Below are 26,207 nucleotides of genomic sequence, written 5' to 3' on the forward strand. Positions count from 1 at the left end.
CTTCATCAGAAGTTCCAGAGTCCCTGTCTGAGCGACCGAGAAGAAGAAGATTTGATCGCTGACCGCTGACCGCTGTCCAGTGAGACGACACGCGTCAGTGTGTGTACCTTGCTGATAAAACAGTGCTGTGTTGCGTATGACCGTGTCCGGCCCATGAGTTGATTATTCTAGGCTACTGGCCTGGACAGGGGTTGGGATATCAAAAGAATTCAAAACGTACGTGCGCATACCCCCCCCCCCCCCCCCCCCCCCTACAACATCGTGCACACACGTGCATACACAACACACGCGCGCGCACTCACGCACACGCACACACACACACACACGCACACGCAAACACACAATGACATACATATTGAAAAACACACTTACACACACTCACTAACACACACACACACACATACACACACACACACACACACACGCTGACAAACACACTGGCATACAAACACAAACATATATACACACACACACACACAAATTCACACACACACACACACACACACACACACACACACACACACACACACATATAATATAGTATGTGTGTGTGGATGTGTGTGTGTGCGCGTGCGTGCGTGCGTGGCTGCGTGCGTGTGTGTGTGTGTATATGTGTGTGTGTGTGTGTGAGTGTGTGTGTGTGCGTGTGTGCGTGCCTGCGTGCGCGCGTGTGCGCGCGTGTATGCGTGTGTGTGTGTGTGTGCATGCGTGTGTGTGGTTATGGCCGTACCTGAGTTGCCAAAATCTCCCTGTTTTATCCTGTCTTACGTTGTAAAGTGTACGTGACTATACATTAACATACATTTCCAACCTTTGAGGAGGTCGTCAAGACTGATTGCCGAGTCACTCTCATCATCATGCACTTCATTAGAATTCATACGTATGAACAACTTAATTTAATTTGCACGTTCAACATCATTTGCGCCTATGACACAGCCAGCGAAGCAGTTGTGTGTATAAGACATTTTGCTGGATGCAATATTGGCAAACACCGAAGAGTGTTCTTGAAAGGCTTGTTAGATGACCAGTGGGATTTTCCTTGAGTGTTGAAACCAGTGATTGGTAAAGCCATTTAACATGCCGGTATAGGGTTAAAAGCACGCAGACTGACATCTACATAATTATACATATCGAAATATAGCCAGAAAGAAGCATGATGAACTGCTTACGATGACTCTGATGACGACTTTGCTTCTAAAATCTTTTAATTTCAACTAGTACGATACCGAACATTTTCGGTTATAACACATTAACTTTGTTTTCATTTTAACCAACAAAACTCATAGAAAACAAGTGTTCATGCAATTATTTGAAAGCACATATTCATGTTTGGAATTTTAGCATGTTTTCGGTCTAAAACAAGGATTTAGGCCTTCCTTCAAAATTTGAAGTGTACACAGTCATCAGGCGAAGAAGACTTTTAAGTAGAATGCAGCCAACGTGCATATTTTGTCTTTTCTCCAGCTACACCGGGTGACTGAGTACGTCGAATTATTCAGCTACCAAATACTCTATTGGACTTTCTTTCTCTGAAACGTGAACGATCCACACCCATCTCATTTGGGGTCAAATCTCGTTTCAAATCAAGAAAAAACATGGGTCGCCAAGACAATGGAAATATCGACCCGACTCTGCGAGCTTTGGGGAGTCTGGGTCGTTACCAGATGATGCAGATCGCAATCATATCCTTGAGCACCATCGGTTCAGCTTACCAGCTTCTTGGTAACATCTTTATTGGTAAGTGTATTGTTTTTTTCTTCTGTTTTTTTTCGTCACCGTGTGTGTAATGATTGCTACTCGGCGTGCTTGTCTGTTTGACTTCGAGGAGAATTCTGATAGATTGTTGAGTGCAATTGTTTGTCAATTTTATTTCAGTGCTCACGTTTTACACTTGTTGATAAACAGTTATGGTTGTGTAGATATCTTGTCCAGTTTTTAGACAATAACAATAACAATAACAATAACAACACTTTATTGTCCGTGAAGTATGACCAAAAAATGGAACATTTTCTTTAACACACCAGACAGCGTCAATATTTGTTATATAATTGAAAGATCGGATTTCTTTTTATATTTAGTCAAGTTTTGACTAAATATTTTAACATCGAGGGGGAATCGAAACGAGGGTCGTGGTGTATGTGCGTGTGTGCGTGTGTGTGTGTGTCTGTGTGTGTGTCTGTGTGTGTGTGTGTGTGTGTAGAGCGATTCAGACTAAACTACTGGACCGATCTTTATGAAATTTGACATGAGAGTTCCTGGGTATGAAATCCCCGAACGTTTTTTTCATTTTTTTGATAAATGTCTTTGATGACGTCATATCCGGCTTTTCGTGAAAGTTGAGGCGGCACTGTCACGCCCTCATTTTTCAACCAAATTGGTTGAAATTTTGGTCAAGTACTCTTCGACGAAGCCCGGGGTTCGGTATTGCATTTCAGCTTGGTGGCTTAAAAATTAATTAATGACTTTGGTCATTAAAAATCTGAAAATTGTAAAAAAAATTAAAAATTTATAAAACGATCCAAATTTACGTTTATCTTATTCTCCATCATTTGCTGATTCCAAAAACATATCAATATGTTATATTTGGATTAAAAACAAGCTCTGAAAATTAAATATATAAAAATTATTATCAAATTTTTTTTTTCGAAATCAATTTAAAAACACTTTCATCGTATTCCTTGTCGGTTCCTGATTCCAAAAATATATAGATATGATATGTTTGGATTAAAAACACGCTCAGAAAGTTAAAACGAAGAGAGGTACAGAAAAGCGTGCTATCCTTCTTAGCGCAACGAATACCCCGCTCTTCTTGTCAATTCCACGGGCACTGCCTTTGCCACGGGCGGTGGAGTGACGATGCTACGAGTATACGGTCTTGCTGCGTTCAGTTTCATTCTGTGAGTTCGACAGCTACTTGACTAAATATTGTATTTTCGCCTTGCGCGACTTGTTATTTTTTTATATTTTTTATTCAGGCAAACACAGATTTACAATGACAAATTAAAAGCATTGATACTTATACTGATAGTAAATTGCAGCAGTAACAGAGTTAAACACATATGACAAGGTACATGGCATTTGGTATTGTTATATGTTCAAAGCATACATATCCCGAAATCAGAAATGCTTAACGGCTATTGTAATAGCAAATCACAACATCACCAGTCGTCATCAAACTGTTATTAGCTGTTGGTACGGGTTCCATTTTGTAATAAACTGAATTTGTTTCATGAGGATATTGTGAGCATATTTATCAATTTGATATAAGTTACATAGTTCTCTCAAAAACATTTGCATGCGAGGACGAATTTTGTTAATTCTACATTTGTATACAAAAAACTTTGCTGTTAATAAAATATTGTCAAAACCAGCGTCTGTTTTAATGTGGTTTTCATGGTTCAATAATATCAGTGTTGGTGTTAGTCTGAGTCTGTCACATTTTTCTTTCAGACATTTTTCAAACTCAGACCAAACAAGTCGCGTAAGGCGAAAATACAACATTTAGTCAAGTAGCTGTCGAACTCACAGAATGAAACTGAACGCAATGCAACGCAGCAAGACCGTATACTCGTAGCATCGTCAGTCCACCGCTCACGGCAAAGGCAGTGAAATTGACAAGAAGAGCGGGGTAGTAGTTGCGCTGAGAACGATAGCACGCTTTTCTGTACCTCTCTTCGTTTTAACTTTCTGAGCGTGTTTTTAATCCAAACATATCATATCTATATGTTTTTGGAATCAGGAACCGACAAGAAATAAGATGAAAGTGTTTTTAAATTGATTTCGACAATTTAATTTTGATAATAATTTTTATATATTTAATTTTCAGAGCTTGTTTTTAATCCAAATATAACATATTTATATGTTTTTGGAATCAACAAATGATGGAGAATAAGATAAACGTAAATTTGGATCGTTTTATAAAAGAAATATTTTTTTTACAATTTTCAGATTTTTAATGACCAAAGTCATTAATTAATTTTTTAACCACCACGCTGAAATGCAATACCGAAGTCCGGGCTTTGTCGAACAATACTTGACCAAAATTTCAACCAATTTGGTTGAAAAATGAGGGCGTGACAGTGCCGCCTCAACTTTCACGAAAAGCCGGATATGACGTCATCAAAGACATTTATCAAAAAAATGAAAAAAAACGTATAAGGATATAATACCCAGGAATTTTCATGTCAAATTTCATAAAGATCGGTCCAGTAGTTTGGTCTAAATCGCTCTACACGCACGCACACACACACACACACACACACACACACACACACACACACACACACACACACACACACACACACACATACACACACACATACACACACACATACACCACGACCCTCGTCTCGATTCCCCCCTCGATGTTAAAACATTTAGTCATAACTTGACTAAATGTAAAAACCTGGACATGTTCACATTGCCACAAGTAGTGGTAAACTGTATCTTTTTCCAGTTCACAAAAATTGCACACATTACTTGTGACTACACCCATGTCCTTCAATATTGAATTATTCACGAGAACCCTATTATTTATTTTAATTTGGAACCATTGATATTTCACATCTTGTATTTACTTTGTTTTATGGAAAATTTTATCCCAGTTAATTTCAGTACCAAGGAGGTTTTCCCAACTTTTACATGCCTTTGGGATACTTTTAACAGCCTTTCGAATAAGATGATCGTAAAATATTTTTGCTCCTTTTCCACCAGATAAAAAAAGAGAAAATGCCGTATTATTGTTATTTGATTTTGCTGATTCAATAACAATTTTATTTTTCCGCATATAACTTTTGATTGTGCTGATACAACCATAATACACCAGAAAGGATGTCTCAACTTGTATTTTTTCTTTAAATTCGTTAAAACTTAGAAACTCTCCATTCTCTTTTCATAAATCTTTGACATATTGTATACCATTTTCAGTCCAATTTACAAAATTAAACACTTTATTATGCCCATCTTGCTTTACTTCGAATTAATACACCGTTCATTTTTATATTTAGTCAAGTTTTGACTAAATATTTTAACGTAGAGGGGGGAATCGAGACGAGGGTCGTGGTGTATGTGTGTGTGTGTGTGTGTGTGTGTGTCTGTGTGTGTGTGTAGAGCGATTCAGACTAAACTACTGGACCGATCTTTATGAAATTTGACATGAGAGTTCCTGGGTATGAAATCCCCGAACGTTTTTTTCATTTTTTTGATAAATGTCTTTGATGACGTCATATCCGGCTTTTCGTGAAAGTTGAGGCGGCACTGTCACGCCCTCATTTTTCAACCAAATTGGTTGAAATTTTGGTCAAGTAATCTTCGACGAAGCCTGGGGTTCGGTATTGCATTTCAGCTTGGTGGCTTAAAAATTAATCAATGACTTTGGTCATTAAAAATCTGAAAATTGTAAAAAAAAATAAAAATTTATAAAACGATCCAAATTTACGTTTATCTTATTCTCCATCATTTGCTGATTCCAAAAACATATAAATATGTTATATTCGGATTAAAAACAAGCTCTGAAAATTAAATATATAAAAATTATTATCAAAATTAAATTGTCCAAATCAATTTAAAAACACTTTCATCTTATTCCTTGTCGGTTCCTGATTCCAAAAACATATAGATATGATATGTTTGGATTAAAAACACGCTCAGAAAGTTAAAACAAAGAGAGGTACAGAAAAGCGTGCTATCCTTCTTAGCGCAACTACTACCCCGCTCTTCTTGTCAATTTCACTGCCTTTGCCATGAGCGGTGGACTGACGATGCTACGAGTATACGGTCTTGCTGAAAAATGGCAGCTACTTGACTAAATATTGTATTTTCGCCTTACGCGACTTGTTCTTTTTTTCTTGCATCTCTTGTTTTTCCTTTTCTGAGTGAGTTGTTTTCTCTTGTAAATTTAATAATTCTTTTTCCAATTGGTTTTCCTTCCAAATATCTTCTTTTTTCTTTTTTGAACTATATTCCATCGTTTTTTTCCTTATTTACATAATCAAAGTATCCAAAAACAGTTGGTCGGAAATTGTAATAATGTAATTGTTCTATTGGAATGCATTCTATTTTGTCTCTTTCATAAACTAACGCTGCATATTGCTCTTTCACTTTCTTTATTACTCCATTTACCTCTTCCACATATTTCAATTCTTTCAATAATAATGAATTAAATTTCCAAAAGCTTCTGCTTTTTCTTTCTCTTGAAAACTCAAGTTTCATTATAATAGGAGAATGGTCACTTCTGTAACTGAGTAATATATCTGAGTCGTTCACGTAAGTTATCAAGTTTTCTGTTGAAAAAATCGAGCCTGGCTTGTTGTGGAGGAGTCTGCCTTCTCCAAGAATATCTCAGAGTCTCTGGGTTAATTTCTCTCCACACATCGATCAGTTCTAACTGATCCAACATTTCAATAACTTGTTTTTGAGCGTTCACATTGTTATTATGTTTATAATTGTGATAATCTAGTGAAGGATTCAAAACAAGATTCCAGTCGCCTCCAATAATGATTTTAGAATTTTGCAATTGCGCTATTTTTTCTTGAAGTGTCAAATAAAACTGTGGATTATCATTATTTGGACCATAAATATTGACTAGCGTGATTTCTTGATCCATAGTCTTTATTATCATGATAATATAATTCCCTTGCTTATCTTTTACTATTTTCTTTATTTTAAAATCAAAATTATTATTGAAAAGAATCGCAACTCCCCTTGACTGAGATGTGTATGAGGCGAAACAGCACTCATACCCCCACTCCATTCTAATCTGTGTCTCAAGTTTGCTTTCAAAGTGGGTATCTTGTAAAAAGTAGATAGAACATTGTTTCTGTCTTAGGTATTGAAATACGTCACGTCTATTCGGATAATTACCCAGGCCCAGGACATTTACTGATGCTATGGTCAAACCTGACATGCCAATCTTTCAGTGTGTATAAACTTTGAATGCTTTTTTCCTGAGAATGAATTCCGAGTCGGAAGTTTGCCTGTTTTTCTTGAATAAGGACACACAACACGAAGACAAGCAAAACGTAACACATACATCAGGCCTACTTTGGCCTTCATAACAAGGATTTCTTTTTATTAATGAATACAACAAAAACTACAAAGAATAAGCTACTATACTCACTCTTTTGCGGCGTGAGTACCACCCCATTAGTTGCAGCAGCTTAAAATGTTCATTTACATGTAATGACATTGTCTGTTTTCCCAGGTCGTCATGTGACGTCATACCAGTGCGCGGGACCAGGCAACGACAGTTCACAAGCTACTGAGCTGAGCGCACTCATCTTCAACAGCAGTCACGTGACCTACGGACAGTGTGAAATTACCGTCTCCAACGACAATTTTTCTTCAGACGCTCAACAATACCCTTGTGTGTATGGCTACGACTATGAATTTCGGAGAGATTTGTCTTTTCGGACTGAGGTGAAGATCTTTTGGTATTAGTATTAGAATGAGTATCATATCGTTACTTCATGGGCATTTGGGCTGCTACCATTTTTGTTTGTTTTTAACCTGCATGCGTTTCCAAACCCTGAGATTTTTGTTGTGAACTTGGGATCTGTATCGTGCGTATGCGTGCACATCGGGGTGTTTGGACACCGAGAAGAGTCTTTACTAACTTGACTCTGTGAATTAAATCTCGACTGAACTATCTCCCAACCCTTGCACATGAAATGGTTATGAAAGTTGATATCTTTTCACCTTCTGTCTTTGTCTCTTTCTCTGCTATCCTGAAGATTTCAGAGAACAGAAACGAAGAGGATAAGACTCTTGGAGAAGAAGAGAACATGAGAGAGAGAGAGAGAGAGAGAGAGAGAGAGAGAGAGAGAGAGAGAGAGAGTGGAGAGAGAGAGAGAGAGAGAGAGAGAGAGAGAGAGAGAGAGAGAGAGAGAGAGAGAGGCAGACGGAAGTACAGACAGGCAGAAGGAAGTACAGACAGGCAGACAGACAAACAGACAGAGACAGAAGGGGGAAAGGAGGACCTTAAACTGTCAACCACAAAGCTGGGAAAATATTGATTCACTGTCTTCTTGCCCTCAATGCCAAATGTTAAATTTGTAAGCAAACAATCAAAACAGGGTAGGAAAATGGTCACAAGTAAGCTGTCTGCCTTGTCTCTTACACTTTTTACATTTAGTCAAGTTTTGACCAAATGTTTTAACGTTGAGTGGGGAATCGAGACGAGGGTCGTGGTGTATGTGTGTGTGTGTGTGTGTGTGTGTGTGTGTGTGTGTGTGTGTGTGTGTGTGTGTGTCTGTGTGTGTGTCTGTGTGTGTGTGTAGAGCGATTCAGAGAAAACTACTGGACCGATCTTCATGAAACTTGACATGAGAGATCCTGAGTATGATATCTCCAGACGTTTTTTTCATTTCTTTGATAAATGTCTTTGATGACGTCATATCCGGCTTTTCGTGAAAGTTGAGGCGGCACTGTCACGCTCTCATTTTTCAACCAAATTGGTTGAAATTTGGTCAAGTAATCTTCGACAAAGCCCGGACTTAGGTATTGCATTTCAGCTTGGTGGCTTAAGAATTAATTAATGACTTTGGTAAATGTCTTTGATGTCAAGTTTTGACTAAATGTTTTAACGTAGAGGGGGGAATCGAGACGAGGGTCGTGGTGTATGTGCGTGTGTGTGTCTGTGTGTGTGTGTAGAGCGATTCAGACTAAACTACTGGACCGATCTTTATGAAATTTGACATGAGAGTTCCTGGGTAGGAAATCCCCGAACGTTTTTTTTCATTTTTTTGATAAATGTCTTTGATGACGTCATATCCGGCTTTTCGTGAAAGTTGAGGCGGCACTGTCACGCTCTCATTTTTCAACCAAATTGGTTGAAATTTTGGTCAAGTAATCTTCGACAAAGCCCGGACTTAGGTATTTCAGCTTGGTGGCTTAAAAATTAATTAATGACTTTGGTCATTAAAAATCGGAAAATTGTAAAAAAAAATAAAAAATTATAAAACGATCCAGATTTACGTTCATCTTATTCTCCATCATTTTCTGAATCCAAAAACATATAAATATGTTATATTTGGATTAAAAACAAGCTCTGAAAATTAAATATATAAAAATTATTATCAAAATTAAATTGTCGAAATCAATTTAAAAACACTTTCATCTTATTCCTTGTCGGTTCCTGATTCCAAAAACATTTAGATATGATATGTTTGGATTAAAAACACGCTCAGAAAGTTAAAACAAAGAGAGGTACAGAAAAGCGTGCTATCCTTCTTAGTGCAACTACTACCCCGCTCTTCTTGTCAATTTCACTGCCTTTGCCATGAGCGGTGGACTGACGATAGTACGAGTATACGGTTTTGCTGAAAAATGGCATTGCGTTCAGTTTCATTCTGTGAGTTCGACAGCTACTTGACTAAATGTTGTATTTTCGCCTTACGCGACTTGTTAATTCTTCTTGTTCATCTAACAGTTTGACTTGGTATGCGACCGGAAGCTTCTGGGAGGACTTGCGCAGACCTTTGTCATCATGGGACAGGGGATTGGAGCAGTCATTGCCTCAGCGTTTTCTGACAGGTAACCCCATATTCTTTCCACTTTAAAAGAGGTCTCTTTTTCTTCAAGTCCTCTTTGGCAGTATTTGGACACTCTCATGTGAAGCCCGGGTCACACCTTGACCTAGCGATTTAATCGTCCGATCCGTTGCATGGGTGGCGTCCGCCGATGTTTTCGTAACGAGTACCCCGCCATTAAGCGAACTGTTCCACAGAGCATGTTGACATCGTTCTTACCTTGCCAAGCAATACCCTTGAACTCTTATATTCTTGCCGATAGGTTTGGTCGGAAGATGGTGCTGGTCTTGTCGCAGCTGGGGCTGCTCACATTTGGAGTGGCTGTTGGCTTTGCCCCTTCCTTTTCTGTGCTGGCTGTCCTCAAGTTTATGCTGGGAGCGTTACAGCAGGTAAACAGGGAGCATTATATACATGTATATATATTCTATATTATTGCAATTACATTTTCTTGTCTCTATGTCTGCCTGTCCGTCTGTCTGTGTGTCTGTGTGTCTGTGTGTCTGTTTGTTTGTTTGTCTGTCTGTCTGTCTCTGAATTCCAAGTTGCTCTCTTACAGCAATAATTGTGTACCTTTCATTCATTCATTTATTCAATTTTGTCAATCTTAATTTGAATGAGAAAAAACTAACTTTTTCATCTATATACAGCCGTCGCGATATAACCTTGAACGGTTGAAAACGACGTTAAACACCAAATAAAGAAAGAAAGAAAGAAAGAAAGAAAGAAAGAAAGCTCTATATACACTTTTGTAAAACATAATCTTGCAAGAAGGCTTCAGCAAAAAAAAAAAAAAGACTGTCAATGGTAACGTCACATTTGCAGCAGTCACCAAGAATTGTGTGTGTGTGTGTGTGTGTGTGTGTGTGTGTGTGTGTGTGTGTGTGTGTGTGTGTGTGCGCTTACCAGTGTTTCTTTCACACAAGTACAAGAAAAAAAGCATTGTATTGCATGTGCCGCAGGGAGTAGTGACTACAAGCGTTACAATGTCCTTGGAGATGTTCCCAGCAGAGTATCGTTCCCTCAAGACTCTGATAGGGTCCACGTTTTGGGGAGTGTGCAGCGCGTCCCTGGCGCTGCTGGCTTACCTCATGCAGGACTACAACTGGAGACACCTGCAGTTCCTTCTCTCCGCTATGTCCCTTGTCGCTGTCGGACAGTGGTGGTAGGTGGTGATGTTTTTCTTTTGCCTGGGTTTGTCTTTTTTTTTTGTCTTTTTTTTTTTTTTTTTTTTTTTGGGGGGGGGGGGGGGTGTTGTCGTACAGGTATTTATGACCGCTATTTGTCGTTGGGGAGGGAGATGCGAGCGATTTCAGCTTCTGTCGGGACCAGCTTTAAGATGGCGATGTCCTTCTTCTCACCTTCGATGTCTTCGCCTCCCCAAATCATTTACAGATCTAGATACCCATTTACAGCAACATAACGTGGACATCGCATGAATTTATACACCGAGAAAGCAATACAGAAAGACAGATAAAAAGGAAAGAATGAGACAAAAAACAAACCCAAGTAGGTGTACGCCCAAAGAGGACATATCTCTGACCACTAAACTTACCACAATCTACTTGTTTGAAATGCGAGTGAACCCAAGTAGGTGTACGCCCAAAGAGGACATATCTCTGACCACTAAACTTACCACAATCTACTTGTTTGAAATGCGAGTGAACCCAAGAGCTTTCTTTTATTTAATATCACGACAAGAACAACATTCATAGCTTAGCTTTTTGTACGTGACTACAGGTACGTGGACGAGTCGCTACGCTGGCTGGTGGCTAACGGCAAAAAGGAGGCTACGCTCAAAGTTTTGAAGCGAGCGGCACGTACCAACCGTGTAGACCTTGATCACGTCATCAAGACTCTGGAGGCCTCAACCACCCATGAAGGTACAGTTGGCAATAAGCTTTTCTTGTACGGAAAATTTGTTGATTCATCAGGGAAACATTGACGTTGTCGTTGATCAGTTAGCTTTTACCTGTCATGACTGCACTGCTTAATTGATTTGTGTCAGGGGATAGGTATGGAACCATTTCACATTCTTTAAAATGTGAGACATACATGCTTCGAAACATTTTGCTACATAAGATATTTGACTGTGCAAAACAAATGATGAGTACAAGAGAACCCAAAGCAATTTGATCGAATAATAATTCTGAGAAGTATGTATATATGTCGGATTAGGCATTAATTGAAGCCATGAATCGGAAAACAAGGGTAATTACCAATACAAATAACACCAAACCAAACCAAAACAAACCAAACCAAAGGAAAAAACAATGAACAAAAACCAGAACACTTTTTTTCCTGACAGAAATGGAGACACTGACCAACGGAGATCAACACCAGGACAAAGACCTGCCCACTCAAGTGACCTCCATCCCCGAAGTCGACGAAGAACTTCTGCACACGCTGGAGGAAAAACAGACCAAGAAGCTGACCCTGCTGGACCTCTTCCGAAACAGGCGGCTTCTTCGCAACGCGGCTCTCATGTGGTTTGCTTGGTGAGTAAGGCTGAATCGCGAATGTGAAATCCTGCATGCGTGTTTGATATTGGATTATTTGTGTTACTGTGTGGTTTCTTAGCCCCCTGGGGCCAACAACTTATTAAAAACTTGTGTGCTGCACGAGGGGCGTTCAGAAAGTTCGGGGCCCTTACCACGAATGATACATGTAAGGACAACCCGGTTGCTTCTTTTTTCCCACACAGTCATGCACCGTCCAACCCATTACGCTTTTTCCAGCGCCACTGCAGCCCCAAGACGCGTTCGTGGAATAAGGTCGCATCTTGACGCCGAAATAAGTCATCCATAGCAGCGATGACCTCATGATTCCCCAAACAGTGTCTCACAACCAGTTTTTAAAGTTTTTTTTTTTTTTTTTAAGTTTTGGCAAAAGATCAGTCGGGCGGTGGCAGATCAGATGAATTCGGGGGATTAAGCCACAGTCACGCAGAGTTGTCACGGTCAATGCAGCCATGTCCGCTGGGCCATTGTCAAATGGGACAGAACTCCAGTTTTTCTCTGCGTTTGATATTGATGTTGCATCAGAGCTGTCTCAGTATGCAAAGAGCATAATTGTAAAGTTATGATGTTGCGCTATATAAATGCTCATTTATTATTATTATTATTATTATTATTATTATTATTATTATTATTATTATTATTATTATTATTATTATTATTATTATTATTATTATTTAAGTTATTGAGACATCCCAGTGCACTAAGGGATTTATAGAGCAAATCGAGAAAATTCATTATTGAACGAAGCGCATAGCGCTGAGTTCAATAATTATTTTCGAGATTTGCTCTATAAATCCCTTAGTGCACTGGGATTGTTTCAATAACGATATTGTCAGTACCGCCAGATAAAAAACGAAGATTCAAAACGCACATTTTGCAACGCGCATTTGGATAGGCGTAACTGTGTGGTCAGGTTTTGTGTCAGATCTACTTTTGTGTGGGCTGTCTCAAGTGTGTCGTGCTTTCGTCACACGCAAACTCTTGTTTTAATTTCTGTTGGTAAATTCCAGTGTAGCGTTGAGCTAAAAAGTGATGATCTTTCATAGAGACCTCATTTAAACTCGGAGAAAGGACTGTGCTCTTAGTTATTTGCGATTCGAAACCTTCATCGAGCTTCGACAGATTGACTGTGCAGAGTGTTGCCCCTTGAATTGGTTAACCCCCAAGGTCGACGGTAAGCACATTTTCAAAATAAATGTGGCATGTTTCTCGTGTGGTATCTTCACTCATCGGGGAGTCTGGTACTAAATATGAACAGTAAGAATGCTCTGAACCCTACACGTATTATATCCCCATCGTTTTATCGTTCACATTTGCCTAACATGTTAATTTGCTGAGCGGGATTTATGTCGTCTGCTAGGCTATGGCACTGAGTCTCATTTCAAAAACAAAAATTTGTCTGCACGCATGAGGCAGGCTGGTAATAAGTCTTAAATATGGTAAGAACGTTCTAAACCCTACACGTTTTCGATTCCGATTGTTCTTGCCTTGAAATAATAATTCGGAAAACATTCATTTACTGAACAGATGCAGTCGTATTTCAGTGTAGTCTGCTACGTGCTGATCTAGCTGCTACGTTATCGGAATAACACTTGTGTTTTCTGTTAGCTGCTGGGAATTGTATACTAACTCATCATTTGGTAATGTGGATAATAAGCTACATGCCACTAACATGGCATAATTATGAGAGGAATCTTCGCAAGTCGAAACTGAAAAATTAGACACAACGGGTTCTATTTTTAGATCAGTGGCAACTGTTGGCACAGGCGCATGCAATCTGTCAGAAAAAACCCCACTTCTGCTTTAATTGGAAAGCAGGAAATTTATGGTCATAATCATTGGTATTGTGGAGAATATAAGCTACATGTCAATAATTAATTCTGAGGATGAGAGTACAGTCTCGCTTTGGCAAAGGGTGTAAGAATACGCTCTGTGGAAAAGTTATCACACTCCAAGAGTGCGCTAACAGATTTAAGCGCATCGCCATTAGCCAATCAACTGGTTCACATCAGTCATGTGACACCAGTACTTACTGACAATTATTATTATTATCTAATAGACCTCCCCGGAGACTAATTTCCAGATATGTCGAACGTATAACTCCTTTGGCATTCTAGAAAATGCACGCCATGACCTTTTTACCCCACCGAACAACCTTTTCCGTCTTTGGGGGAGGCGATGTATGTGGTTCCGCTGCTTTGGCTGCTTGTTTCTCTCCTGTTGGAAATGGTGCACCCATACCATGTCTCGCCCATGGTGATATATTATTCACGCACAAACAAAAAACAAAAGCTAAACACACACACGCACACGCATACTAAAACACACACACACACACACACACACACACACACACACACACACACACACACACACACACACGCGCGCGCACGCATGTACGCACACACACACACACACACACACACACACACACACACGCGCGCGCGCACGCATGTACGCACACACACACACACACACATACGCGCACGCACGCACGCACGCACACACACACACACACACACACACACACACACACACACACACACACACACACACACACACACACACACACACACAGACACACGCACACAGGTAAACAAAACCAACGACATACCCTTGATCAGCAACATCCTGTACCAGTTCTCTGGCGCTTGTGGTCTTTTACAGGCAGACGTTTTGGCACCCACCTGACATAAACCATTCTCATTGCCAGATTCTTGGTCGGAGTTTCATCTTCATGTGCATTTGCATTACATGTGATAATTGTGTAATTTGCTGTGTTCCCAGGTTCACGTGCGCCTTCACCTTCTTCGCCCTGTACATGATGTCCACCAGTCTCCATGGTGACCGTTTCCTCAACTACTTCCTGACCGCCCTCATGGAACTGCCACCCAGCATCCTTTTCTACCTGGTCGTCGACAGGTAGATTATCAATTTGTGTATACTTTTTGATGACCTAGCTCCTACAAGTCTTGGTCGCATCACATTGCTAACTATTAAGGAAAATAATGTTATTTCCTTACCTGACCGACTTTTGCCACAATGCTGTGCTAAATAGGCTCATATTTGGGCTTTTGTTGAAAGTTTTTGAGTTCTTAGTTACTATTGTTTATCACCATTATGAAAGTATGGTTGGACATTTTTTATAGGCTATGTATATATTGTAGTTGACAAAAACCAAGACAACTTCCAAATGCGTGAACAAAAATCAAACAAACAAATAAACAAACAAACACACAAACAACACTTTGCGCAATGTACCTGTAAGATCTCTCATTTTCCTTGTCGTTAAAGCGAACATTTACACCGCCACAGAACTGTTCATGATTATACATGTACGTAATAAGAACATCCTTCCTCAAATACACATCGTCCTCCGAAAACGGCGTATGGCTGCCTATATGGCGGGGTAAAAAACGGTCATACACGTAAAATTCCACTCGTGCAAAAAACACACGAGTGTACGTGGGAGTTTCAGCCCACGAACGCAGAAGAAGCAGAAGAAATACACATAAAGCAACTCTGTGACTGCTTTCTGTGCAGAACTGGAACTGTTCCTGAATAGTTTTATGACACCTTCGGTAATCTGCGACATTAAGGAATGAAATAACTCACACGCTGCACAGGAGCAGCTAAGCTGCTGGTTTTGGTATGCGTCTAAATAGATGGATGCTATTATCACATTTACAATCCTAGGAAGATCTGTTGTAGTGTAATGATCGCTTACAGAAGAAGGAGTGTATCTTTACATTTAAAATTGTGTCTCAGAGTCGGGAGGAAATGGGCCACGAGACCTTTTTTCGCCTTGGCAGGGCTGGGCCTGCTGTGCAGTGGGATCTTCAGAATGTATGCAGGTGTGTGCATGTGCATTAGCTTGTCGCACGATTCGTATTTCATTGTGAAATTGTGCAGTGGGATTTTCAGATTATATGCAGTACGTGTGTGCATGTGCATTATAGCTTGTCGCACGATTAGTATTTCATTGTACTCTTTTCTGGTTTTGGTTATCACATTACTGTATGTGATTTTTGTTTGACTACTATTTGTGTTATTTGTTTTGTTTCAATTCATGGCTTGTGCAATATTTATACATACAACTCGGTCAATATTCAATGTAAATGTTAGTACGTTCCTGTTTATTCGAGCTATTCTGCTGCTGCTGCAAGACTGGTATGATGTTCATGTGTACATATGAAACAATAATTATTCCGAAATAACTCCTTAGTTACGATATGGCTGCTCCAGATATATATTATATCAAGGACTTGATATATATATATATATTTTATTTTTATTTTTATCTCAAGCCACAACTTTGGCTTAGAATGTTACCTTGTGACAACAATGATGTTAATGATAAGGATGAGGAGAACAAGGAGGAAGATGAGGAGGAAGAAAAAGATGATCATGATAATGATAACACTGATGAATATTAATAATCTTTATGACTACCATTTACTTTGTATAAGCCAAGTACAACTATGCATAGTGAGCAAATAACATACTGACCTTGCCTGGCAGAAAACACAGCGATGAGGACACTGTCAGTAGTGTCGGCTATGCTGGGAATGGTAGGAGCATCTGGAATGTTCGGCGCCATTTTCTTTTTCACGCCAGAGCTCTTCCCAACCAATATGAGGTGAGAATGTGCAATTGCCCAGATTTGTATTATGTCGAACATGTTGTAGCATATTTGGGTATAAAGGTCTCTTACAAGCTACACACTAGATGAGGTTTCGAATTTTGTCATGTGTATACATATATATGTATAATATAGGCATGTCGGTCTCACAAATCATATTTAGGTGAGTATATATAATGTTGTTGTAGGTTTGATTTTTGGTATTTTATTTTCTCTCTGTTATAGTTTTGTTTTGTTTTTGAATTATAAAACCATTCTTTTTACATTTAGTCAAGTTTTGACTAAATGTTTTAACATAGAGGGGGAATCGAAACGAGGGTCGTGGTGTATGTGTGTATGTGTGTCTGTGTGTGTGTGTGTGTAGAGCGATTCAGAGTAAACTACTGGACCGATCTTTATGAAATTTTACATGAGAGTTCCTGGGCATGATATCCCCAGATGTTTTCTTCATTTTTTCGATAAATGTCTTTGATGACGTCATATCCGGCTTTTTGTAAAAGTTGAGGCGGCACTGTCACACCCTCATTTTTTAATAAAATTGATTGAAATTTTGGCCAAGCAATGTTCGACGAAGGCCGGACTTTGGTATTGCATTTCAGCTTAGAGGCTTAAAAATTAATTGATAATTTTGGTCATTAAAAATCTGAAAATTGTAATTAAAATTATTTTTTTATAAAACGATCCAAAAACAATTTCATCTTATTTGTCATTATTTGCTGATTCCAAAAACATATAAATATGTTATATTCGGATTAAAAACAAGCTTTGAAAATTAAAAATATAAAAATTATGATTAAAATTAAATTTCCGAAATCGATTTAAAAACAATTTCATCTTATTCCTTGTCGGTTCCTGATTCCAAAAACATATAGATATGATATGTTTGGATTAAAAACACGCTCAGAACAAGCGGTGGACAGATGATGCTACGAGTATACGGTCTTGCGGAAAAAATGCAGTGCGTTCAGTTTCATTCTGTGAGTTCGACTGAGCTTGACTAAATGTTGTATTTTCGCCTTACGCGACTTGTTTTTTTTTTTACAAAAGACAGGCGGTGATTTACTTTTTACGGGATATTCATATTTTGTATATATACAGGGGAGTATCTTTTCTTTGGACAAACTTATTGTTGCAGACTCTTTGTCAATGTCCATGGACTCTCAGCGTATGCGCATGCGCTTGGTAAAAATTCCCAAGTATGGAGCAAAAGTGGAGTCTTAGAGACACGATGCCTTAGTTGCATAGAAAATAAGCATTGGGTATCTTTACCTTTGCTCAGGTAGAATAGACAATGTTCGGAAATAACTCTGTCGGGTTTCTATTGGTTGAAAAAGAGTGAATACTCTTGCTTTTCTTTAGGCAAATGTTCCCACGTGGCATTATAACCCAGTCACTAGCGAGGGGTGTGTCTAAAACACGTGGCATTATAACCCAGTCACTAGCGAGGGGTGTGTCTAAAGCACGTGGCATTATAACCCAGTCACTAGTGAGGGATGTGTCTAAAACACGTGGCATTATAACCCAGTCACTAGTGAGGGGTGTGTCTAAAACACGTGGCATTTTAACCCAGTCACTAGCGAGGGGTGTGTCTAAAACACGTGGCATTATAACCCAGTCACTAGCGAGGGGTGTGTCTAAAACACGTGGCATTTTAACCCAGTCACTAGCGAGGGGTGTGTCTAAAACACGTGGCATTATAACCCAGTCACTAGCGAGGGGTGTGTCTAAAACACGTGGCATTTTAACCCAGTCACTAGCGAGGGGTGTGTCTAAAACACGTGGCATTTTAACCCAGTCACTAGCGAGGGGTGTGTCTAAAACACGTGGACAAGGAGCACGCGTGGAAAGTTTACCCCAACAAAAGGCAGTACTATTCACTCTTTCACAACCTATACAAACCCGACGGAGTTATTTCCGGAGTTCATCTATTAGCCCAAAAGCACGGGGACAGTTCTCTAGACATATATCACACCCTGTTAGCTATGGTACTGGAGTTCTGGTCCTTGATCCTTTTCTAAACTTCCGGTGCGGCACGACGCGATAAGTTTTCTGCTTTTTTCTCAAAGTATACTCTGTTTTACACCCTGTAAGCCTTCGATGCAGTTGTAGACATATGTCAGGTAATACCTCACCAAGTTGTATGGTGTCTGAGGCTGTCGTTGTGGCACAAACTTGCAATGAAATCTTCGATCGGGAGGTAACGTCCCAGGTCTTCTTAGATTTGATGTGGTAATGTCCTTGATGTTTACCTTTCGGGAGCATTATCGTCCGTTTTCTATACATATTTTACAGTCTAACACATTCACGCATTAAGTCAGCTGCTCTTCCCACCTTTCTTATCAACAGAAGGTCCATGCTCCGTGCTCAGACGTCAGTAGTCACTCCATTCATTGTCCTATGTATTCATGGGTAACGTCCTTGTCTTTTTCGCCAAGCAAGGCACAAAAGATAACGTCTTTGTTCACTTTTTGAAAGAACAATTGCAACACTGTTTTGGCCAGTTTACAGTTGATATATGTGTTCTAAAATCTCTCAAGCGTTGAATTGCTTCTAGGGGTACTACAAGTGTTTCCTCAAGTCTACTAACGTGTTTTGGGGTGTTTTCGCATTTCATCATGAAGCCAACAGTTCAAAGGGTGGCATTCAAACTGAATACCCCTTCCCCTACAATACACAATAGCATGAGTATTTCTCTGTTATGAATTCGTTGTTCCTTGTTTCAGCTGATGGACTTCAGGTGTTATCACTGTGAAGCTAAATTTGACTCACTCCGCGCCACTAAAGAGCACCTTGAGTCAACGCATTCTGACAAACCACTCAAGTTCCGTCAGTTAACAATTGATCATGCTACAGGAAAACAAGTGCTAGTAAGCAAGTTATTCAAACATGAAACCGCAGGGCCCAGACTTCCTCGTCTCCATGACTGTCGCTCAAACACGAATTGATCTTCTTGGAATCAAACGAAATCTTCACAGTGCTGGTTGTTTGTGAGAGGGTTTCTATACACTGCTGCATAATCCCAGGGTTTGCCTCTCCGACATTCTGTGTTTCCAAGCATTTAAGTGACGGTACAATGAAATTTACCTTTGCCTCAGATGAGAGGCATCTACCTGAAGATTCAGCAGACCCTTCAACAACTTGACCTAATCCTTTTGGGCCACCCATAAATCTGAGAAGCTTCCCACCAAAAAGCTTGTAAGCTGTTTGCCAAAACGTTTTGGTCTGACTTGCGTATCTCATTGCACATGTTTCCTTTGTAGAATAGAAAGTCACAACATATAGAAAGAGAAGGAGCGCAATATTATCCATTGGCAATATGCCATTTGCAATAATTTCGTAAAGGGTGATCCAGTGTGACAACAGACCGTGTTGTTTTAGACGGGCTGCAGCTGCAGCTGCAGCCTGTAGAAATTGTTTTTCTTCTTCTTCTTCTTCTTCTTCTTCTTCTTCTTCTTCTTCTTCTTCTTCTTCTTCTTCTTCTTCTTCTTCTTCTTCTTCTTTTTCTCTGGGTCCTGCGGTTTCATGTTGGAATAACTTGCTTACTAGCACTTGTTTTCCTGTAGCATGATCAATTGTTAACTGACGGAACTTGAGTGGTTTGTCAGAATGCGTTGACTCAAGGTGCTCTTTAGTGGCGCGGAGTGAGTCAAATTTAGCTTCACAGTGATAACACCTGAAGTCCATCAGCTGAAACAAGGAACAACGAATTCATAACAGAGAAATACTCATGCTATTGTGTATTGTAGGGGAAGGGGTATTCAGTTTGAATGCCACCCTTTGAACTGTTGGCTTCATGATGAAATGCGAAAACACCCCAAAACACGTTAGTAGACTTGAGGAAACACTTGTAGTACCCCTAGAAGCAATTCAACGCTTGAGAGATTTTAGAACACATATATCAACTGTAAACTGGCCAAAACAGTGTTGCAATTGTTCTTTCAAAAAGTGAACAAAGACGTTATCTTTTGTGCCTTGCTTGGCGAAAAAGACAAGGACGTTACCCATGAATACATAGGACAATGAATGGAGTGACTACTGACGTCTGAGCACGGAGCATGGACCTTCTGTTGATAAGAAAGGTGGGAAGAGCAGCTGACTTAATGCGTGAATGTGTTAGACTGTAAAATATGTATAGAAAACGGACGATAATGCTCCCGAAAGGTAAACATCAAGGACATTACCACATCAAATCTAAGAAGACCTGGGACGTTACCTCCCGATCGAAGATTTCATTGCAAGTTTGTGCCACAACGACAGCCTCAGACACCATACAACTTGGTGAGGTATTACCTGACATATGTCTACAACTGCATCGAAGGCTTACAGGGTGTAAAACAGAGTATACTTTGAGAAAAAAGCAGAAAACTTATCGCGTCGTGCCGCACCGGAAGTTTAGAAAAGGATCAAGGACCAGAACTCCAGTACCATAGCTAACAGGGTGTGTATATACCATAAAATACTTTTGCGCTTTGATCGAAGGACCCAAGCGCTTGGAGTGGCGTCGCTTGCTGGCAGATGCGGTGGCATGATAGCCCCTTTCATGAATAATCTGGTGAGTAGACCCAACAATTTATCATAATTATTCTAATGGCCTTCTCTTTTGTCACTTTGATTTCGGGGAAGACGCCTTTAGCCAAGGGTGCTTTAACCACTTATACAGCATGACTTCCCTTCTTTGTCTCTGTTAATCTAGGGAGAAAATATCCAGCGATATTTCTCCGTAGGCCTAAAGTTCGGCCATGACCTAGGCAAAATAACTTGCGCAGCCGCAGAAACAAGAAAATGGAAATCTTTTATGAAATGATTGGGAGCCACGCAAATTTGACCTCTTGATTCCGACCATGAACCCGCTGTTGATAATCTGGAAGGTCGTACCAGAAATGCAGATCTATCTCTGGCCGATTCATAGATTCAACCTACAAACTGCGACCTCATCTGTGATCAGATGGCCAAGCAATGCGTGAAATCTTTTATTCTAAAGCCTTATGGCTCGTTTCGACAAGCATTAAACGGATGAAATTAACCACATGCAGTTTATTCTTCAGAAAAATGCACACACAAAATGGGTTGGGTTCGGTGATTTGTACATAAACGTCTTCCTCACGATAGATTCGCTGATTTGTCTTATGAAGCCGTCATCAACACGAACACAATGATTGCAGAAGCAAACTCTGTACCTACACGACCGAGACACAAGACTGATTATTTCACAGCTGCAATGTGAATAGAGAACAAAGACGTTTTGGGTAAGCTTACTCACGTCAGGTCTTCACTGACAAGCTAGGAACAGACGGAAAATTCCGAACAAAAGTAAATGACGTCAAAGTCTCTTTCGCTTTGCGTGTAACTTTGTCATGACGTCTTTTTGTGACGACAGTATACGCGACAATTTGTTCGCTTCCGGTGTCATTTTAGACTGAAAAGCAACTCAAAAGAAGGAGCTAAGCCTGTGTCTTGAAACAGCTGAAACACTCTTTTGGATTGCCGTTTCAATGTTAACCAAAAAGTTACAGAAAAAAAAAGGTTCAGTTGCGAACTGACAGCGGATTGAGCATTTATTCCTGTTGATGAAGGTACGATTGAAGCTTTATTCTCTCCGTCAACCAACAAGATTAGATTTGTAGCAGACGAAAAACAAAGTGTGCGTTTTTCCTGTCTTGTGAAGGCGATTATGTCGTTATAAGTTATCTGTACGCTGTGAAGACATTTCAAAACAAAATTTAGCTTTGATGCGTCACGGGATATAAGCTTATACGTTTTCATCCATAAATTTTTTTTCATCTCGGCAGGGTGAATGAATTCATGATGTCTTTTCCGGAACTGGACAAAACTGGCCTGAAACAAAATATAGTTCTACAACTTCTAGGCTTGGGTTGATTGCCCATGGTGAATTTCCAATGATTTGTTTCCACATCCCATGACAAATTCTCTTTACTTTGGTCATGCCATATACACGTTACAGCTCCGTCCATCCATGGTATCGCGTGATATTTTGTCTCGACGGGGTGAAAGAATATAATGACGTCATCATATTCATTGACCCAGTCTCGACAAAATATCAGGCGATACCATGGATGGACGGAGCTGTAACTTATACGTATAATAGCTTGCAGTAATTACCCTCTAAACTGAAGTGCGTGTTCCACTTTTGAGTACACGTTCTGTAACCACTAGTGTTTACCATGCGTGCTTCTTTTGTGACTAGAACTATGTACTATGTCACAATGTGTTCAATGCGTTACAGAAAGTGTGTTCAAAAGTGTAACACCTCAGTTTAGAGTGTACGAGAACCTTAGGCCAAAAAAAAAAAAAGGTCTATTTCTGGTCACCCGACCGACCCTAAATTTCGGCGCCAACCCTAAACTTTTTTTTTCCAAACTCAAGATGTAAGATGTCTCAATTCTTCTTTTCTGTTTCATCATGGAAATATCAGACCAGGTAAACAAAGAAAAACATGTCATACTCTTTCAGTCTTTGTCACAGATTTGTAAATGTGTTGAGTGTCTTGTCTCTATGTATAGTGAATCCAGTCTCTTTGCGCCATTTTTAAAGTTAGTTTTATTGGTCTACATTTGAGGTAAAAAAAAAAATAATAAAAAAAAAAATACCTACCTACCTACCCTATTTTGTTTAGCCATGTTACCAGAAACAGACAATTTTTTTTTTGTTGGCCTTACCAGTCTAAGATTTTTTTAAGATTTGGCAGAAAGTATGCGATTTCAGAAGATTCTAATTCTTCTCATTCCGATTTTAGGCCTACATTGACGTTCGGTTTGTAAGTTTGGTTTTAAAGGCCAAAGATCGGATGACAAATTCAAGAGTTAAAATGAATCATTTACTCCTTTTTGCATTGACATGACCCTGAACATGACGTCAAAATTTAATGACCAAGTTTGATGTATTGTTACAATTGCAATGGTTTTTCAACTAAGAACTTTGCAACTGATTTTTTTTCCGATTTTTTATTTTATTTGCTAGTGCTAGTTCTTTGACATTTCTGCAACCAGAGTAGGTTCAATCTGAGGTGATAGCGATTTTGTGTGTGTGAACTCTCACTCTCTCTCTCTCTATATATATATATGTGTGTGTGTGTGTGTGTGTGTGTGTGTGTGTGTGTGTGTGTGTGTGTGTGTGTGTGTGTGTATTCAGTCCGTCTTTTACGTGAGAGAGAGAGAGAGAGAGAGAGAGAGAGAGAGAGAGAGAGAGAGAGAGAGAGAGAGAGAGAGAGAGAGAGATCACTGTCTATGTTAATACGTTTCAGCTTTTGGTTTCTGACTACTTGTTTTTGTTTACGCAGGCTGACATAGCGGTGTGGGCTCCCGGCGCTCTGATAAGCAGTCTGTGCTTTCTCGTTGTTGTCGTCATTTCCTTCTTACCGGAAACCAAAGGGAGAGAACTGCCCAACACAGTAGAAGACATCGAACTTTGGTATCAAGCGGAGGAAGAGAAAGGTGATGGAAATTCAACAGTGACAAAATAATGTCGTCTTTTGAGGCAAGGAAAGAAGTGTTACTGTTGTCCGATGCACGTATATAAGCCTATTATGAACGTGTGAAATTAAAAACCACCCAAAACAGTTTTGGTTAGGTTCAAAGCGTGTTGGAACGAGTATTGATGGGGAATAACTGAGTGAACATCACTCTCCATTAACCAGAATTTTCTCATGAGTTTTGTCCCTTGCTATGGCGAGAAAAAACCCTGTGCAAATTCCACTCAGTTAAAATAGTCATTATTTGATATCCAGATATTGTTTGCTTTATCTTTACTGCAATTATTTACAGCGTCTCATTTCAATTCTTTAGAATTTTCTTCAATGGAAAACAAATCAACTTGAAGTCGAAGTACTGTTTATCTTGTGTTTATAGTAAGCCGGCTTACATGAACGTTTCTAAATGTTGGCATGGTTATCTTATTCTAAATGTGTGTGTGTGTGTGTGTGTGTGTGTGTGTGTGTGTGTGTGTGTGTGTGTGTGTGTGTGTGAGCGTGCGTTCGTGCGTGTTTATGTGTGTTTGTTTGTGCGAAGCTGGCATCTTTAAAACTGATAAATCTGTACTTCTTTAATCAACTATTGGTTTGTGTGCGAATGTGAAATGTGTTGAGTGAGCAATAGACGTTTGTATGTTTTCTGTGAGAACACATTTGGCATTAAAGCAAATAATAACAACCAAGAACATAGGCAGCACACAGACACACACAAACACAAACCCACCGTCACACACGCACGCTGGCACACACACGCACGCTGGCACACACACACACACACACACACATACACACACACACACACACACACACACACAGAGGCTCAGACACAGACAGAAAAACAGACATCCAGAAAGACGGACACAAACATCAACAGAAATGTGACCCTCCACAACAGAATGAGTCGCATGTCACCTTTGCATGATTTTCATATTTGTACATTTTCCTACAGAGTTTTTTATGCTCTATCCAGTGGTGAAAACCGTTTTAGAAAAGAGCGAAAACTGTTTGAGTCATAAGCCTGTGACTAAGGTGACCCTCACACTGTTACCAGACACTCCCCGGACTATTAAGCCTAGCGCAGAACCGCGCGAGGTGACATGCGACTCATTTCGTGGTGGAGGGTCACAAATAATCACAAGTCACACACACCCTCACACACACAGACACACAGGCTCACACACACACAGGCTCACTCACACACACACAGGCACACACACACACACACACACACACACACACACACACACACACACACACACAGAAAAACAGACATCCAGAAAGACGGACACAAGCATGAACAGAAATAATCACAAGTCTCTCTGTTCTTTCTGTCTGAGTTTATTTTCAACGTGAGACAGTTTGAAGTTGGCGGTATATACAAATAACGGAGGTACTGTACACAAGAAGAGAGGATGGAAGTAAATTTCTTTTTTGAATGAAAGAAACGGGAATAACCGCAGCCACACGTTTTCAAGTTTTTGATCAAGCAATTTTCAACAAGCAGGAACGAAAATAAGCAGTATCAAAAGGTACGAAACTTTCAGTAATAACAGGTGAAAAACTTTCAGTAAGGTAAGAATAATAGTTATTATTTACTGTACATCTCTGCAGTCCTTGTGAAAAAGCAAAGGTCACTCAAAACAACCAAGAATAAACGACAGTACAGGATATGCAAACACTGCAAGTTTTTTTTAAAACTTTTAAAAGGATTAAAATAAACGACATGTGTTTTTTCGAAGGTATTAGAATTTCGAATACACTGACCTCAAAGTTTAACATGCAGTGAGTCGTTGGCAGGTTTTGATTGAATAAAAAAAGAAAAGAAGAAATTGAATGAATGTTTTCATCGTCATCAGAAAGTAATACATGTTTCATAATCGTGTGGCGTGAAATTTAGAGAAACAGAAAACTTCCTGTAGATTTTGAAAATACTTCTAATTCGTGGCCGAAGAGACAACTATGAACAGTAAGATAAAAAAAAAGATCATGACAGCTTTGAAGTTGACGACCAGCCAAGATATATGATGGATTCAATA

The 26,207-nt window shown here is 39.6% G+C and overlaps 1 protein-coding gene across 2 annotated transcripts; it reads left to right on the forward strand.

Annotated features, from left to right (window-relative positions):
* Positions 1-925: 925 nt before the first annotated feature.
* On the forward strand, positions 926-24,708 carry LOC138981766 (organic cation transporter-like protein). 2 transcript variants are annotated; one of them, XM_070354851.1, is made up of 13 exons: positions 926-1,062; positions 1,465-1,737; positions 7,202-7,416; positions 9,428-9,531; positions 9,790-9,916; positions 10,487-10,689; positions 11,265-11,407; positions 11,833-12,022; positions 14,831-14,965; positions 15,812-15,897; positions 16,565-16,682; positions 21,165-21,237; positions 23,983-24,708. In XM_070354851.1, exons 2-13 carry the CDS (start codon positions 1,596-1,598, stop codon positions 24,163-24,165), a joined length of 1,719 nt encoding a protein of 572 aa, XP_070210952.1. In that variant the 5' UTR covers positions 926-1,062; positions 1,465-1,595; the 3' UTR covers positions 24,166-24,708. The 2 variants fall into 2 exon arrangements, with proteins under 2 accessions (XP_070210952.1, XP_070210946.1); XM_070354845.1 differs by having other exon boundaries at positions 933-1,737.
* The last annotated feature ends 1,499 nt before the right edge of the window (positions 24,709-26,207 follow it).

The sequence above is a fragment of the Littorina saxatilis genome, linkage group LG1 (assembly GCF_037325665.1).
Source record: "Littorina saxatilis isolate snail1 linkage group LG1, US_GU_Lsax_2.0, whole genome shotgun sequence".
Classification (NCBI taxonomy): domain Eukaryota; kingdom Metazoa; phylum Mollusca; class Gastropoda; order Littorinimorpha; family Littorinidae; genus Littorina; species Littorina saxatilis.

What these genes read in the sequence shown, in the direction of transcription:
- LOC138981766 (XM_070354851.1), top strand. Translation starts at nt 1,596, where the DNA reads ATGGGTCGCCAAGACAATGGAAATATCGACCCGACTCTGCGAGCTTTG. An exon ending in GCCTCAGCGTTTTCTGACAG is followed by an intron (nt 9,532 to 9,789) that starts GTAACCCCATAT and finishes TCTTGCCGATAG; the next exon opens with GTTTGGTCGGAAGATGGTGC. An exon ending in TTCTACCTGGTCGTCGACAG is followed by an intron (nt 14,966 to 15,811) that starts GTAGATTATCAA and finishes ATTGTGTCTCAG; the next exon opens with AGTCGGGAGGAAATGGGCCA.